Below are 16159 nucleotides of genomic sequence, written 5' to 3'. Positions count from 1 at the left end.
CCCTCAGGCTGTCCCACCCTGCACAGGGCATTTAGGTAACTCCTGTATCTGCAGCATTTCAATAGAATACGGGTTATTCTTCTGGTTAAGCTTCATGAGGTCCACACGGGCCCACCTCTCCAGCCTGTCCATGTCCCTCTGGATGGCAGCCCTTCCCTCCAGTGTGTCGACTGCTCCACAGAGCTTGGTGTCATCAGCAAACTTGCTGAGCGTGCTCTCAATCCCATTGTCCATGTCACGAAAGATGTTAAACAGCATCGGTCCCAATACTGACCCCTGAGGAATGCCACTTTTCACTTGTCTCAACTGGGAGAGACTGATCTCCAGGATGTACATAAAGACAACTACAGCCAAGGCGGTCAGAGATAGGAGAATGATGGGCACGCCACAACTGTCCACCCATTGAAGCGCACAAGTCAAGGAATGTTTTCTTTCTCACTAGCTTGCTTGAACCTCTTCCACTGGAGAAAAGAAAAAGTATTCTGAGGAGATTTACCAAGGGTAGATCATGCTTGACCAATCTGATAGCCTTCTATGACGTTATAACTGGATGGCTGGATGAGGGGAGAGCAGCAGATGTCATCTGCCTTGACTTCAGCAAGGCTTTTGACACTGTCTCCCATAACATCCTCATTAGAAAATTAAGGAAGTGTGGGCTAGATGAGGGGGCAGTGAGGTGGATTGAGAGCTGGTTGTGTGACAGAACTCAGAGGGTTGTAATTAATGGAGCAGGGTCAAGTTGGAGGCCTGTAACCAGCGGTGTCCCCCAGGGGTCAATACTCGGCCCAGTCCCATTCAACATATTCATCAATGACCTGGACGAGGGGACAGAGTGTATCCTCAGCAAGTTCACCGATGATACCAAACTGGGAGGGTTGGCCGACACTCCAGAGGGCTGTGCCACCATCCAGTGTGACCTGGACAGGCTGGAGAGCTGGGCAGAGAAGAACTTAATGAGGTTCAACAGGGGCAAATGTACAGTCCTGCACCTGGGGAGGAAGAACCCCAGGCACCAATATAGGTTAGGGGTGTATCTTCTAGAAAGCACTACTGAGGAGAAGGATCTGGGTGTCCTGGTGGATAGCAAACTTTCCATGAGCCAGCAACGTGCCCTTGATGCCAAGAGGGCCAATGGGATCCTGGGCTGCTTAGGGAAGAGTGTGGCCAGTAGGTCGAGGGAGGTCATTCTCCCCCTCTACTCTGCACTGGTGAGGACACAACTGGAATACCGTGTCCAGTTCTGGGCTCCCCAGTTCAAGAGAGACAGGGAACTACTGGAGAGAGTTCAACGTAGGGCAACAAAGACGATTAAGGGATTGGAGCATCTCCCTTACGAGGAAAGGCTGAGAGAGCTGGGGCTCTTTAGCCTGGAGAAGAGAAGGCTGAGGGGAGACCTTATCTATGGTTACAAGTATCTAAAGGGTGGGTTGAAGGATGATGGAGCCGGACTCTTTTCAGTAGTTTCCAGCGATAGGACGAGGGACAACAGGCACAAGCTGGAACATAGGAAGTTCCATTTAAATACGAGGAGAAACTTCTTTCCGGTGAGGGTGCCAGAGCCCTGGAACAGGCTGCCCAGGGAGGTCGTGGAGTCCCCTTCTCTGGAGATCTTCAAGACCCGCCTTGATGCAGTCCTGAGTGATGTGCTCTGGGCAATCCTGCTTCGGCAGGGGAGTTGGACTAGATGGTCTCTAGAGGTCTCTTCCAACTCTGACAATTCCGTGAATCAGAGTTTCAGCCCTACTAAATATCAGGGTCAATCAGGTGATCCAGGTCCTGAGATGACAAGTTTGGAGTGAGAAAATGTCTCAAGCCTTTTATGAACTGCCAAAGGAGTTTCTGAAACCACCTCTGGTGCAGTTGAGACACACTCCTTCCACCTTAAGGTCCTAAGACTTGTAAAACCAGTGGCCTGGACGGGAAACACCCACAGTTGACCTTTTCACCACAGAATCAGGAATGCAATAGAAGTTCCAGACACTGGCTCGCTCTTGATCAAAACATAGAAGACCTCCTTTTAGCCTGCTACACAAGGGAGTTTACCATGGCCTTGTCTCATTCATGAAGATGATTTAACCTCTCAGTCAACCAGATGTCAAGTCCTGAGTTTGTGATGCAAACCTGACAAACGGATACAGCTCTCCCTCAAAGCCCACGGGGAAATCACGTCAGGGGTGGTACCGCAGCAGACAGCCATCTTCATGGTCCATTTGTTCAAACGATACATGCTGATGGTTATACAGCATTGGCAAGGTCTCCTGGGCTCTGGTGGAACTTTGGGATTCAGCTTCAAGAGGCCACAAATACCTTGGATTCTGGCATCTATCACATCACGTGTCTTCATATTCTCAAAAAATATGACCTAGACTGGATGCTCTTTGGTGCTGTGCGTCCAGTTTGGACATATGATATCTTAGGGTTCTGAATTGAGGCCACATTACTGAGGAAATATGTATTTCCTTGTAATTTATGTTCAGTGGCATTGATTTTTTTAACCTTGTTTTTCTTCTCTTTATGCTGCTAGGTACTGCAGTAAGAAACAGGTTAAAGCAGCACGACAGCCAACAGAGCCTGGAATCCATTGTTTAGAGGCTCAGCTTTAAGACTCTGCCACATTTCTGTTGAGTGTAGCCTTTAGACCTCAAATTCAAGGTAGCAAAACTTGCCCCGTGTGACGTTACCAATAGTTCCAATACTTAGTTTTGTGATACGATTCCAGGATAGTGTTGAAGTCCTTTGGAGATGTATTGTCCGCTGCTTCTTAGTACCACCTCCTGAAATCTTACATTGAGTACTACATTTGTCACCGAACATTTCACATGTCCAACAAAAGAGATGTCCTCAGGACCATCTCCGAGGGTCTTAATATCAGGACTGCACTCGGAGCAGTCCCCAGCAGCTCCAGGCTTCGGTACTGCATATGGTCACACTCTCCTGGGGTCTGACTGTCACGAAGTGTCTCCGTTCCCCACCCTCACCACCTGGAAGCCAGCTCCTCTCTGCAAACAGGCGTACAGCGAGCAGCTCATCAACCGCCTGGCCAAGACATGGAACCTCTCACAAGATCCAGATATTCCGTGCTGGAGTGTGCCGTGCCGGATATAAACCAGGGTTCAATTGCCTAGTCAGTACAGAAGGATCAAAAGCTCACGGTTACCTTACAGGTGAGGGAATAACAACATTGAAGGCGAGAGAGCTTAAAGGCTTTCCAATTTGCAAATGAACAGATCAGACACTCAGTAAATCCCATAGCGCTGCCATTCCAACCTCTGTGGTCTCGGCTGACCACGTAAAGGAGCACAAGGTTCATGCATAGGCACAAAACATGAAGCTATTTCAAAAAAATTCACCTGAGGCAAGCACATACCGTCAGAGCATCCACAAACACACAAGAACAAAGCATTTCTTTCGCTCCGGGATCCCAGCCCTGCTTTGAGGCCCGTGTTGTACGTTGCTTATGAAGTAGTCATCACATGAAAACAGAAGTCCCACTAAGAGCAGGGAGCACAGACCTGTGTTAACTGGATCAACTTTTATTGTAGCTACAGAACTTTACTTGCTTCTCTGGCCCCAGGCCCCGTGAATCTTGTATCACAGCATCCAGAGTTCAAAAAAGCGTGGCTTGAAAGGATCCACCTTCAGTCTTGCGGAGTCTGATAGTTAAGGCACTTTTGTAGGAAGCAGGAGATAAAAGACTTGAATCCCTTCATGTCAAGAAGGAAACTGAACCCAGGTCTCTTTCCAGCAATTAATCTAACCGTGGAGCTATTTCAGGAAGCAGGCACCCTCTCAAACTATGGCCTCAATGCAGCTGGAATGCGCTGGCACACAGCGTGGTCAACTGATCCCGTAACCCTGTCAGAGGCACGCAAGCTACTGGATCTTCCCTCTTTCCCTCAGATAATGGAATATGTGAAGTTCTCCCCAAGGCTGCTGGCTGTGAGCAGTTTCAGAATGGAGCCAAGGTGAGGTTTCACAATGCAGATGAGCCGTATAGAATCAGAGAATGGTTTGGGTTGTAAGGGACCTTAAAGACCAACCAGTCCCACCCCCTGCCCTGGGCAGGGACACCTCCCACCAGACCAGGTAGCTCCAAGCCCCATCCAACCTGGCCTTGAACCCCTCCAGGGATGGGGCACTCTAACCCCCAGGCTGCTACCAACAGGGACAGGTCCCCTCCTGCATCTTCACAGCTCCTGCTCCAGGCCAGTGCTCCTCTGAGCCCACTGAGCACAGACCCTGAGAACTGATGAAAAGCATCGTTTTGTGGCAATGTTAGTTTTCGCCATCTTCACTCCCTGACCTGGGGTATCACGTTGGGCACCAACCCCCAGTGATGGCACAAGAGGCTGCAGAAACACCCAGCCTGCGTGGGAGAGGGAACTGGATCACCCGTTTCAACAGCAGCCCAGAGACAGATCAGCTCAATAACTTCATGACAGCGCATTCGTGCTCTTCTGAGCACCCCGCCGCTGCATCTCCACGTCCCAGAGACATTTACGCTGAAGCTGGAATTCTGCTGCTGGACGGGGCTAATTCGGGTGCAGAGAGAAAGCAGAAGGAAACCTTGGTGTCAACTTGTTCAGAGCCCTTCCGTTGGAAGCAGCCACAAAGCGAAGCTGGTGCTCAGAGGGTTCCTACACCAGCTTTGGATTCCTGTCCCCCTCGGGTGCTACACGTCGAGAAGTTACACCACAGCATTTCAGACAGACGTGCTCTTTTTAAAGCCTTTTGTTTCAGGTCTCTCGACTGACACTTTTAAACTGATTTTCTTAAGCGGCACGTGCCTATAAAGCTTCCAATAAGGTGAATTACAGTACTAAAAGAATAGATCCCCACATGAAATATCACTTCATGCTACATCCTTAACCATTAGTCACTGCCTGGCAAGATTAACGACCAAGTTTTTGTCTGCTCCAGCTGCACCCGAGACCCCCCCTTCCACGACACGGCTTCCAAAACCACCCGAATCAAAAGCGTTCACTTACGTGCAGAGAATGGATTGGTCCTCACGGTCTGCAAAACAAGAACAAACACGGTTAGAGTTCATTTACACTGTCCTGTGATTTGCGAGAGAATTTCTTTTAAACGAGTATTTTTAAAAAATAAAAATAAAAATAAAAAATCAGTTTTCCAGTTTAACAATTTTAAGGATACTTCCAGACAATTTTAATAATATCCCTTAAACGTTCCAGTTCACGCATCCTCAACCAACAGCTTAGACATTCCTAAAAATTCTCCATTTCATATAACAAACCCAACATTTTTGGTTAAATTCAATAATAATCCACAGTAGTATTTTTAAGCCTATTTTCAGACAAAGCTGGCCCAACATCTTTTGTTCTGTATGCACCTTTTCCTAGATAATCCAATTATTTATAATCTTAGGTATTAAGCAAAGAAAAACAGAAACACCCACAGTTTCAAGGACACAACACTATTGACCGGACACGTGGGAATAGCACCAGTATCTCCAGCAAACAAGTGTTTTCTTCTACAGCTTCTTTTTAATTTTATAATGAACACGCAAGCCTAAAGTGCTTCCATAATTTAGCTTATTCATTACAGACTCGTCAAGAGGACAGGCGGGGAAAGACTGAAGGGAGCCAAACTCTGCAGCGCGGTGAGACTCAGCACTTTCGTGCCACCCCACCGCCAGGCTCGTGACCTTTGGAAAGAAAGCCTGAAGGTCAGTTATACCCTGCAAGAGGTATTTCATAATTACAGGATCTTTACAGAATATATTTCATCATCATACACTCTACATTAAAAAAATACAATCAAAACATTCAAATATACCTGAAAAAAAACCAAAAAAACCCACCCACATTTCAGTTAAACGGAGGGTGGAGAACACCTTTAAGGGCTTTCAACGAGTTAAAAAGCTTTTTCATAAATCTGCATCAAAGACGCAGGATTTACACTTCAACCCTTTTTCACTCACTCCAAAGGAACACAATTGCCTCCCGCAAGCTCAGAACTTCAAACAGACGTTCGGATGGGTAATTTGTAGTGGATTACATGATAATAAATGAAGCCAAGCTTTCTTTTGTTCAAGTGTTAAAGCTCAGGTCTTCACTAGACTCCCTGCCCCTTCTCCTCGAGGAGGATGCTCTGATGGATGGCAAAGAGAACAGTCGGTAACGGGATGGTCGTTATTCCTCCCAGGACACAGAGCTCAGCACCACCAGGATGAACGGACACAGGGGCAGCTTCCCCACATGCTCGAGAGGTCTGAAACAGATCTATGTGCATATATACAGCCTCATAGAATCACAGAATGGTTGGGGTTGGAAGGGACATTAAAGACCATCCAGTCCCACCCCCTGCCCTGGACAGGGACACCTCCCACCACACCAGGTTGCTCCAAGCCCCCTCCAACCTGGCCTTGAACCCCTCCAGGGATGGGGCAGCCACAGCTTCTCTGGGCAACCTGGGCCAGGCTCTCACCACCCTCACAGCAAAGAAGTTCTTCCCCACATCTCATCTCAGTCTCCCCTCTTTCAGTGTCAAACCCTTCCCCCTCTTCCTATGGCTCCCCTCCCTGATCCAGAGTCCCTCCCCATCTCTCCTGGAGCCCCTTTAGGGACTGGAAGGGGCTCTAAGGTCTCCCTGGAGCCTTCTCTTCTCCAGGCTGAACCCCCCCAACTCTCTCAGCCTGTCCTCACAGCAGAGGGGCTCCAGCCTTTGGAGCATCTCTATGGCCTCCTCTGGCCCTGCTCCAACAGCTCCATGTCCTTCTGGTGTTGGCGGCCCCAAGAGCTGGAGGCAGCACTGGGGGGGGTCTCCCCAGAGCGGTGCAGAGGGACAGAATCCCCCCCCCGTCACCCTGCTGGCCACGCTGCTGGGGATGCAGCCCAGGCTGCGGGGGGTTTCTGGGCTGCCAGCGCACATTGCCAGCTCCTGTTGAGCTTCTCATCCACAAACACCCCCAAGTCTTTCTCCTCAGGGCTGCTCTCAGTCCATTCTCTGCCCAGCCTGGATTTGTGGTGTGTATATATGTGTATATATATATGCATGACACAGAGCAGCTCCTGGATGGACACACCGAAAAAAAAAAAGGAAGGGAGAAGCCTGTGACTGCAAGAAATAAAAGCAGAGAGTGGGCAAAAGCAGTGGGAGAAGGACAACAGACACATTGAGAGAACACTAAAAATGTTTATGTTCTTCTGGTTTTGATATACGGCAGCTGGTCTTGCAAGTCCTACCAGAAGTAACTTTTTTTTTTTTTTGGTACCAGCAGGAGACAAACCCCAGAACTCCAGCAGCAGTCGGACGTACTGTTTGCCCAGTTGTCAGCATAAACTGGAAAAAAGTGCAACTTTCTGACCCTGACCCATTTCCAGGGGTGAACGGTGACTCATGCGCTTCACAGGCAACACCATACGCCAGCAAAAAAAATCGAGATAACACGGGACAGCACAAATCATTTGTTCTTTTGGAAGAAATTGCTGAACGAACGCCAAGTCGGTGCCAGGAGTGGAGAGGAAGGTGAGCATTTCCTAGCTTTAGTATTTATTGAGACATTTTTTTAAAGCGACAAATTGATTTCCCCCCCCTTTCTCGCTCGCCAAGAATAACTCCCCTCTGTAACTTTGTCACCGCACTTAGGCCGCTTCGTCAAAAAAAAAAAATACAGTCAGCTCTAAACTACAGCTCTTCAGTTTATCCCTTCTCCAAAAACTTCACAGCACAGGTAACGTTTGCCTTGAAACTGGAAGTCGTTTACTTGAAGGCAACGTGCCTTTGTCAGTGCTTTGTGTCATGACATATTTTACCTGTCAATTTACCACGCAAATCTAGGGTTCCACAACATGCAAGACATGCTGTATAAATGAATTTTCTTACCTAATTAGCCTTAGAGACAGTCTACGAGTCCAGACATACAACTTGTCATTGCCAAAAGCTCCGGCAAGTGCCACAGGTTTTTTTATTTCCCTCGTGCAGGAGCCTGAACCGACACAAAGCTCGTGAAGAAGTGACCAGGTACTCAAGTCCGTTACTCCACATCCATTCCTCTGTATCCATCTGGACTCTGAACCTCACACGCTATGGAAGTGGAAGTAAGACAAGAGCAATCTTCAAGTTTTGCCTTCTGATCGCTCACTCACGCTAATTGCCAGTGCCAGCATCTAACACTTAACCAACTGGAACAAAAAAAATCCCAGCTTGAGGGCTCGGGACACTGCTACACACTGTCACATGCCAGAGGTCTCTCGTCCCAAGCAGAAGAGCTGATCTCTCCGGACTCATTCTGAAAAAGATTCTGAGAAAATGACTAACGTGGAAGAGTTATTTATGGCTTGTTTATTTGTTTGTTTAGATTTTCTTCTCCCCCAAATAACCCAATTTATCTGCAGTCTTGATTGCAAGCAGCTGCTCCGCTTCTTAAAGGCTCCTCAGAGCACACCCTACGTCTCTGGTAGTCCATCCTTTAGAAAGACTTGAGCCCACTTTTGCCAGATTTGTTGTCTGGGGTGGGGAAGAAGCACTAAACTCCACACCTTCGGACATACATCTCAGGAATACTTTGAAAAAAACGTGTGACTCTCTGTGACCCAGCTTCAACCTGAAAGCAGCCCACAAGACCCAGTTTTTACAACCAAGAATGTGCTTAAGTCTTAAAAATAATCTGCCATCCTGTGCAAAACTTTTAATAGCAATTTTTTTATTAAAGCCACAGAGTTTTGAGGTGGTTGTTCATGGAAACCTAAAACTATTTGGAAAACACTCAAGTTTCTACATAAGTCTTGTGACTCTTAAGAAGAGGCCAAAACCACATCTCTCTAGCAAAGTCTTCATGAGACAACAGCACTCCAACATCCCACAAACAGAGCTGTAGGAATATAGAAATACTACACCAATCCAACAAGTCCCTTGGGATTTATAAGCACATGGCAGCAGTGAGAAGCAGAACAAGCCTTTAGAGCAACTGCAAAAGGAAATACAAATAAATTACTCTTATGAGCAGCATTAGCACGTTTGACATCAGTTGCCTCCGTCAGCCCATGCAAAGGGTGAAGAATTGTACTGGTCTGGAGTGGTCGATGCTCTGGACAAAGTCACAACAGGCTTGTCACATTTCGAGCACAAAAAGAGACTCTTTTGGGGGAAACAATCACCTATAAGATGACTTAGATAACACAAGTTTTGCTATCAGCATAAATATCTTTCAAGTTCCTCCCATATAATCCAACACAGGTTTTTTTGGCTGAGCCAAACTTCAGTATCTCCAGGCCCCCAGGGAAAGGTCCATCCCATTTATACTTCCATTCCAACGGCTTCTGTCCCCCGAGCACACGCTGGTGCTCGTCTCATCAGAGGTTAAAGCCCCTCGGCTCCCTCATCAAAGATACTAAGTCAATTTAACTCACTCAGATGAACATAAGCATGAGGACAAGTATGTGCCAGGAGGCGATGAAATAAGAGGACCAAGCTCTTAATTCAATTTATGCCATAAGATCATCCCCTTTGGTTTCAAACCAATGCAAAACTCCCGTTGGAATCTATCACCTCGCTTTAGAGACACACAGATTTAAACATATCCCAAGGTCTTCAAACTTCACACTGTAACATTCGAGTTGCAACGAAATGGGTTACTGCAATATTTCTAATCTGAAAACAAAGTTCCAAAATTATGCAGAGCCTATGAATAAAAACAAAATTTGGTTTTCTGCTTTCTATAGCCTAGCGTGTCCTTTGAACCGAAGAATTTGGAAGCCCAAAGGCAACACAACCCGACACTGGCCTTGGGCTGAAGCTCCCTCGCTGCTGGAATTCAACCTGAGCTGCCACTGATGTCTCCACTTCCCCTGCCCAGTTTCACCAGCCCGCTCCTCCCTTGGAACCAGCAGCCAGTCGTGCAGATGCGTGTGATGCTGCCTCACGTTGCTGATAGAACTGAGAAAATTGAGTTTTCAACCAGATCAGAGCCCTGATCCAATTTAGAACACAGCCACACCAACACCGGAGTGAGCGTACGGGAAGTGAGAGAACCACCTCTGGTACCAGCTCCCCACGCTCTGGGTGCCCTAAAGCTACCACAAAATCTCTCAAAACATATAAAAAGGAAAAAAAACCAAAACAAAAGAGCGAGCAGCCAGCAGAAGGCAGATGAAGCAAGGAAAAACCAGAGTGGGTCTTACTCTTTTGGCCATGACTAATCGTCAGATCGGCTTATGCTGTATCAAGTTATATATTTAGCCCCTGGTAGTATCAGACATGGAAGCATTTCTTTCACTCTTGCTCTCCTCCTTTTGCTTCCACCCAAAAGACTGGCTCTCCCAGCTCCAGGCAGGAATCAGCCGCTGTTTGACACCCACCGTCACGGAGCCGAATCAGTCTCACCGATGCAAGAAGCAGCAGCTCCATTGGGGAAACCCAGTCTGCAACGCTGAGCGGTGAAAAGGCTTTGAGGAGAGGCCGAGGAGAGTTACCAGAACACAAGAAGGACAAGAAAATTCCAGCTCTGAAAGCCATTTTTCCCTACGCTCCCTTAAACTTACTTTGCTCTCATCTCCCCAGAGGAATACGCTCTGGGGACAGCAACTGGCAGCTCCTCAAACCAACCCCTTGCCGTATTTTCTTGCTTGAAAATCCAGTAAGAACAGATCCTGATATTTACCTTACTATGTGTAGATAATAAAATGCACAAAGTTTTGACCGGCAGAATATAAACCATTTTACTCCACATCCCTTCTCTCATCAAACTACAGAAGGATTTCCTCCCCTCAGCTAACAGACCAGACCTAAACACCACCTCCCCCACCCCCCCATTAACTCCAGGGAAGGTTCCAGATGGACATTAAATACTTTTCTTGGATAATTGGTTCAGGCAGCACGTTCTGAAAAATCGTAGCTCAAAGCTATAAAAGTCTGTCGATAAAAGAATGACTGTATTTTAACAAAGCAGCTTTTCTTAAAAGCAGGACTTAGTTCTGCTTCGGTCACACTATAGTCATTCATAAATTGATAAAAGATAATTAAAGGGAAAAGGAAGAGACTGTCTTCAAGTTTCCTGCTGACACTCCGAGGCAGCAGCACGGCAAGCGCAGCAATGTTAGCACGGAGCAGAGCTCACGAGGAAATAAATTCCCACCCTCTCAGCGGGTCTCTGCTCCGATTGCCCTTTACTATACCGAGAGTTTAAGTAGCGCAAATGCCCAAATTCTGGCTTTACCCTCATGGATTTCAGTGGGAATGAATGGGAGAAGCGCTTTGGAGCTGAACTGCCCAGCTAGAAAGCCATTTTTTCAGCTTAATACAAATACGTAAACCTATGAAAATTCCACCGCCGTATCACCTGCTCTCAGATTTGCCACATCTCTGGTTACTTCAGCAGCAACTACAATTCCCATCAAACACAGTAATTTGCATACAAACATTGACTGTCCCGCAATCCCACCCCCCTTCCTATAAGCATCTTCCCTTTCGGATGCAGCCTTAATGTAGGGAAGAACATGAAATTAGTTTGCCCCAAGATAAAAAGGTTAATTCTAGGAAAGCAATGAGAATGGATGGATATATCAACCTGCTTCCCTGGCTCAGGCTGAAGGAAGAGCCATGGGCTACTGCACACCCAGCAGGAAATTACGGAGAGGGAAATGGTTCTTATCTACGGATCCATCAAGGGTCATCCTTCCTAAAACTCAAGCACAGGAGTCTGACGGATCATTCCACATCTTTTTATTTCTCCAGAGCATGAGATACCTATTGAGCAGGGATGAAATGTTAGGCTCCTTGCTGCAGCCAGCACGACTGAAAAAAAAGAAATGATGTTTTTGTTGGGGTTGGGAGCAGGAAAACTTCTTCTCAAATGGGAGAAACCATCATCTTTCCAAAAAGCGGCAGTGGTGTAGGGGGAATGGGGGGTTCGGGGTTATTTTTAGACAATATTTAATACTCAGGTGCCATACATAGCCCATAAGCCAAGAAAAGCCTGGTTCCCCGGTCGATAGCCTTGTTTGTTGTGGATGTCAGGCTTGGAAGATCCGTGTATATTTGCCCTCTACTGTAGGTGAGCAGGCTCAAATATCAATCTATCCAAGGACATTTAAAAATTGAATTCCTGACAAGTTTTGCGAAAGTGGGTCACTGCCTGGAGGAAAGAGACCTCCCCATCGGTGCAGGTTTTGCTGCTGCCAGAGTATTTGCAGGATTGGGTCACAAGCGCTCCTAAAGCACGCAGGGGGTCTGACAATCTGCCATTCCTCAATTCCAACCTTGAATTACTTTCTTTCCCCCCCCCCCCCTTTCTTTTCTTTAAACCAAGTCCTACTGGACTGATAAGCATGGAAAGATCTGGTTACAGAGATGATGTATGCCTTTATATTTTGTGTTTGTCTTCAAAATGTTGCCTGGTTACTCCATAAACTGTCATCAAACACTTAACACCATGAAGTGACTGGCAACAAACATCCCCAAGAGCGGAGCAGGGAGACTGACAGGCACAAGTTTGTTTGCTGGGTACCCGCCTCCCCGCACACCGAATATCCCCTCACGCGCTGGAGCTCACCAGGAGATTTCTGTTTATCCTACATTTCACCTCTGCCTTCAGTTGTGCAATAATCTTTGCTGTATCCAGCTCGGTCAGTCACTCCCCAACGGCCATCCCGCAACTTCCAGAGACCAGGGCAGTTACAGGAATCCAGGCAGTATTTTGCCAACAGTAACCCATTAAAGAGTCAAGGGAACTTTTCAGAAAGCATCTATTTTTCTAACACTAAAAGCTGACATTTCAAGTTATTTCAAGAGGAGGCCACGGAGATGGTGGGAGGGCTGGAGCCCCTCTGCTGTGAGGACAGGCTGAGAGAGTTGGGGGGGTTCAGCCTGGAGAAGAGAAGGCTCCGGGGAGACCTTAGAGCCCCTTCCAGTCCCTAAAGGGGCTCCAGGAGAGATGGGGAGGGACTCTGGATCAGGGAGGGGAGCCATAGGACGAGGGGGAAGGGTTTGACACTGAAAGAGGGGAGATTGAGCTGAGATGTGGGGAAGAACTTCTTTGCTGTGAGGGTGGTGAGAGCCTGGCCCAGGTTGCCCAGATAAGCTGTGGCTGCCCCATCCCTGGAGGGGTTCAAGACCAGGCTGGAGGGGGCTTTGAGTGACCTGGTGTGGTGGGAGGTGTCCCTGCCCAGGGCAGGGGGTGGCACTGGATGGTCCGTAAGGTCCCTTCCAGCTGTAACCATTCTATAATTCCATAAATACTTAAATTTAATCAATACAATTTAATCAATATTGATTTTAATCAATAAATTTAATCAAGGAAGCTGAACCTGCACACACACAGAGCCCCTGACGCAATGCACACACAAGTGCTGAGCTGGACAATACTGCTGTCCCGTTACTCTCTTTGGGAGGTTTCAGGTGACTAAAAGGAGGGAGACATCACAGGTATCTTCAAGAAAGGCGAGCAGGATCCTTGCACTTTCATTCTAAAAGCTAGAAGGAACCTCTGGATGTCAGAAACGATCAAGGACAGTGTCACTCTTTAGGGGAAAAACCATCTCTCCTGATGTACCTTGAAACTGCATTTATCTTTTTCTCCTTGCCTTGTCATCATCAGCGTATCCCACTGTCAGTCGGGTTTTTACATCCAAGTCTTATTTCTTTGAACCTGTCAAGCAATGAACCTCCAGAAGTTCTCATTCTTTGCCCTAAAACTATGTAACCCTGATTTATACTAGAAGAAAGATCAAATTCAGCTGCATTCCGCTCCTCATGGCTATCTAGTGATTTTAAGATTTAGAATAATAATATTTATCAGTTTTGCTTCACCAGCGCTCAGACACTTTTTCCACAAAAAGCACTGGAAGCCCCCAGTGCTGGCTCAGACACCGCTCCATGAAGAATTACATCAGACCTCTCCCTTCAGCCCAGCGCCGTCCGCTTCAAAGACAAATACAACAGCGCTGTTTGAAATCAATTATCCATTCCCAGTTTTGCCCGTTTACCCAGTCTTTCCCATAGAGCATGGTACAAGACACAGGCAGCCAGTGTCTACTGCATTTCCTCTGCCTAGAAACCAGCCTGAGAGAGTCACGGGGGTGAATGGCCACAAGCCACTTCTGACACCGAATATTTCGCTCTTTCCTGGACTTTGTTTGATCACTCCGAGACACCTCCGAGTTTTTAGTGAAGGGCTGAGAGAGCACCCCTTCCCTGAGGGTTGATGGTACGGATGGAGACACTCTACAGGTGCTCCTGCTATTTGTGAAGTTAAAAATAACAAAAGCTTTTAAAAATAACATGTGGTTCTACCCCTTACTCTACAAGATGTGCGATTTGAGATCAAATGTGCGATTTGGTGGATGAGAAGCTCAACATGAGCTGGCAACGTGCACCGGCAGCCCAGAAACCCCCCACATCCCGGGCTGCATCAAGAGAAGTGTGGCCAGCAGGTCAAGAAAGGTGATTCTACCCCTCTACTCTCTACTCGTGAGACCCCACCTGGAATACTGTGTCCAGCTCTGGAGTCCTCAACACAGGAAGGACATGGACCTGTTGGAACGGGTCCAGCGGAGGGCCACAAAGATGATCAGAGGGATGGAGCACCTCCCCTATGAAGACAGGCTGAGAGAGCTGGGGTTGTTCAGCCTGGAGAAGAGAAGGCTCCGGGGAGACCTCATAGCAGCCTTCCAATATCTGAAGGGAGCCTCCAGGAGAGCCGGAGAGGGACTCTTTGTCAGGAGATGTAGTGACAGGACAAGGGGTAATGGTTTTACATTGGAAGAGGGGAGATTTACATTAGATATTAGGAAGAAATTCTTTCCTATGAGGGTGGTGAAGCACTGGAACAGGTTGCCCAGGGAAGCTATGGATGCCCCATCCCTGGAAGTGTTTAAGGCCAGGCTGGATGGGGCTTTGAGCAACCTGCTCTAGTGGAGGTGTCCCTGCCCAGGGCAGGGGGGTTGGAACTCGATGATCTTTAAGGTCCCTTCCAACTCTAACCATTCTATGATCCTATCAATCACAGCAGCCATATCTCAGCTGTGCTTGCTGACTGACTGCTAAGTACCTTGAGTTAATTATTATTAATTGAAGCATAGCAGAGGTCAGTCAAACCCGAGTCAGGGTTTACCCTGCAGCTCCTTTAGGGTGAACCACAGCAGTGAATGCAAGGGTTTCTCGCACGGCTACGGCACGTTCACGACCACACTGGTTATTCACTCGCTCACCCCAGACAGCTCGAGCTGCTGCACAAGCACCCAGGCGTAGCACAAGCGGCCAACCCACCACAGCACCGTCAAACCCTGGCAGAATAAACCCAGCTATGAATTGAGGCTATTTTAGAAGTCATGAGTTCGGCATTTGCAACATTGGCTTGAAATTATCCAAATTCCTAAAGAAAAAATTGTGACATTTGTTTTCCCAGTGGCGAGCCAGGGCTGAGTCAGCATAAAAGGAGAAAACAAATAGCTGTCAGACTCCATCCTGCCCACTTGATGAGACCGTGGGTAGCTTCTCCATTACATACCAGATAGAATTCAAAGCATTTTTTTCAGTCCTCATTAAATTTGAAGGAGCTCAAACATGGTTTATGCTTTCACTGGCAGTTTTTCACTACCTTTATTAACTAGCATTGAAAGAAGCTTTAGTAAGTCTAACGTAGAAATTAAAACAGTTGTGAGCAGAAGGTAATAGGTAACACGTTCCTTCCCTAACAAATTCAAACAGGTATGGATTTCTAACGAGCGTGGTTATAAATCCGTTCTAAATCCGTACCTGTTGCGATGTACAAACAGCCGATACACAAAGAGGGAACCAGCTCCCGATGGACCATCCCAGCCACCCAGCCGGGCCAGAGCAGCAGCTCCTGGGACTGATTTACGCTCAAAGCCAACAACTGGTTCTCGGAAGCGTCTAACAATTGAGCTGAAGGGCAGCAACAGTCCACAAGGCAGCAACTTGTTAAACCACTCCAGGTAGAGCTGCAAGGACTTCCTTATGCTTCTTGCTCTTCAGATGGCACAGACAAGCAGTTCTCAGCATTTTGGATTTGTGGCTCCCAAAGAGCTTGCCCAGTAGAAATGAGTAGGTCATAGATCTTCTACACGGGCTGCCCCTATACTTACTTTTCAGTTTTTATTTGCATGCTGCTTAGAAGTAACCCAAAATTAGTAGTAGCTGGAAAGACATGATGCAAAAGGTCTACTTAGACTGTGGA

The 16159-nt window shown here is 47.3% G+C and overlaps 1 protein-coding gene across 1 annotated transcript in view; it reads right to left on the bottom strand.

The window, feature by feature from the left end:
• MYH10 (myosin heavy chain 10) overlaps positions 1-16159 on the bottom strand; it is a 112578-nt gene that overhangs the window by 67632 nt on the left and 28787 nt on the right. Inside the window, exon 4 of the mRNA XM_074160314.1 lies at positions 4989-5016. Within this exon, the coding sequence (XP_074016415.1) occupies positions 4989-5016 (28 nt within the window). The remainder of the gene's footprint in view (positions 1-4988; positions 5017-16159) is intronic.

The sequence above is a fragment of the Numenius arquata genome, chromosome 17 (assembly GCF_964106895.1).
Source record: "Numenius arquata chromosome 17, bNumArq3.hap1.1, whole genome shotgun sequence".
Classification (NCBI taxonomy): domain Eukaryota; kingdom Metazoa; phylum Chordata; class Aves; order Charadriiformes; family Scolopacidae; genus Numenius; species Numenius arquata.
The sequence above is the reverse complement of the archived record's forward strand: the minus strand, read 5'-3'. Positions and strand labels throughout refer to the sequence as shown.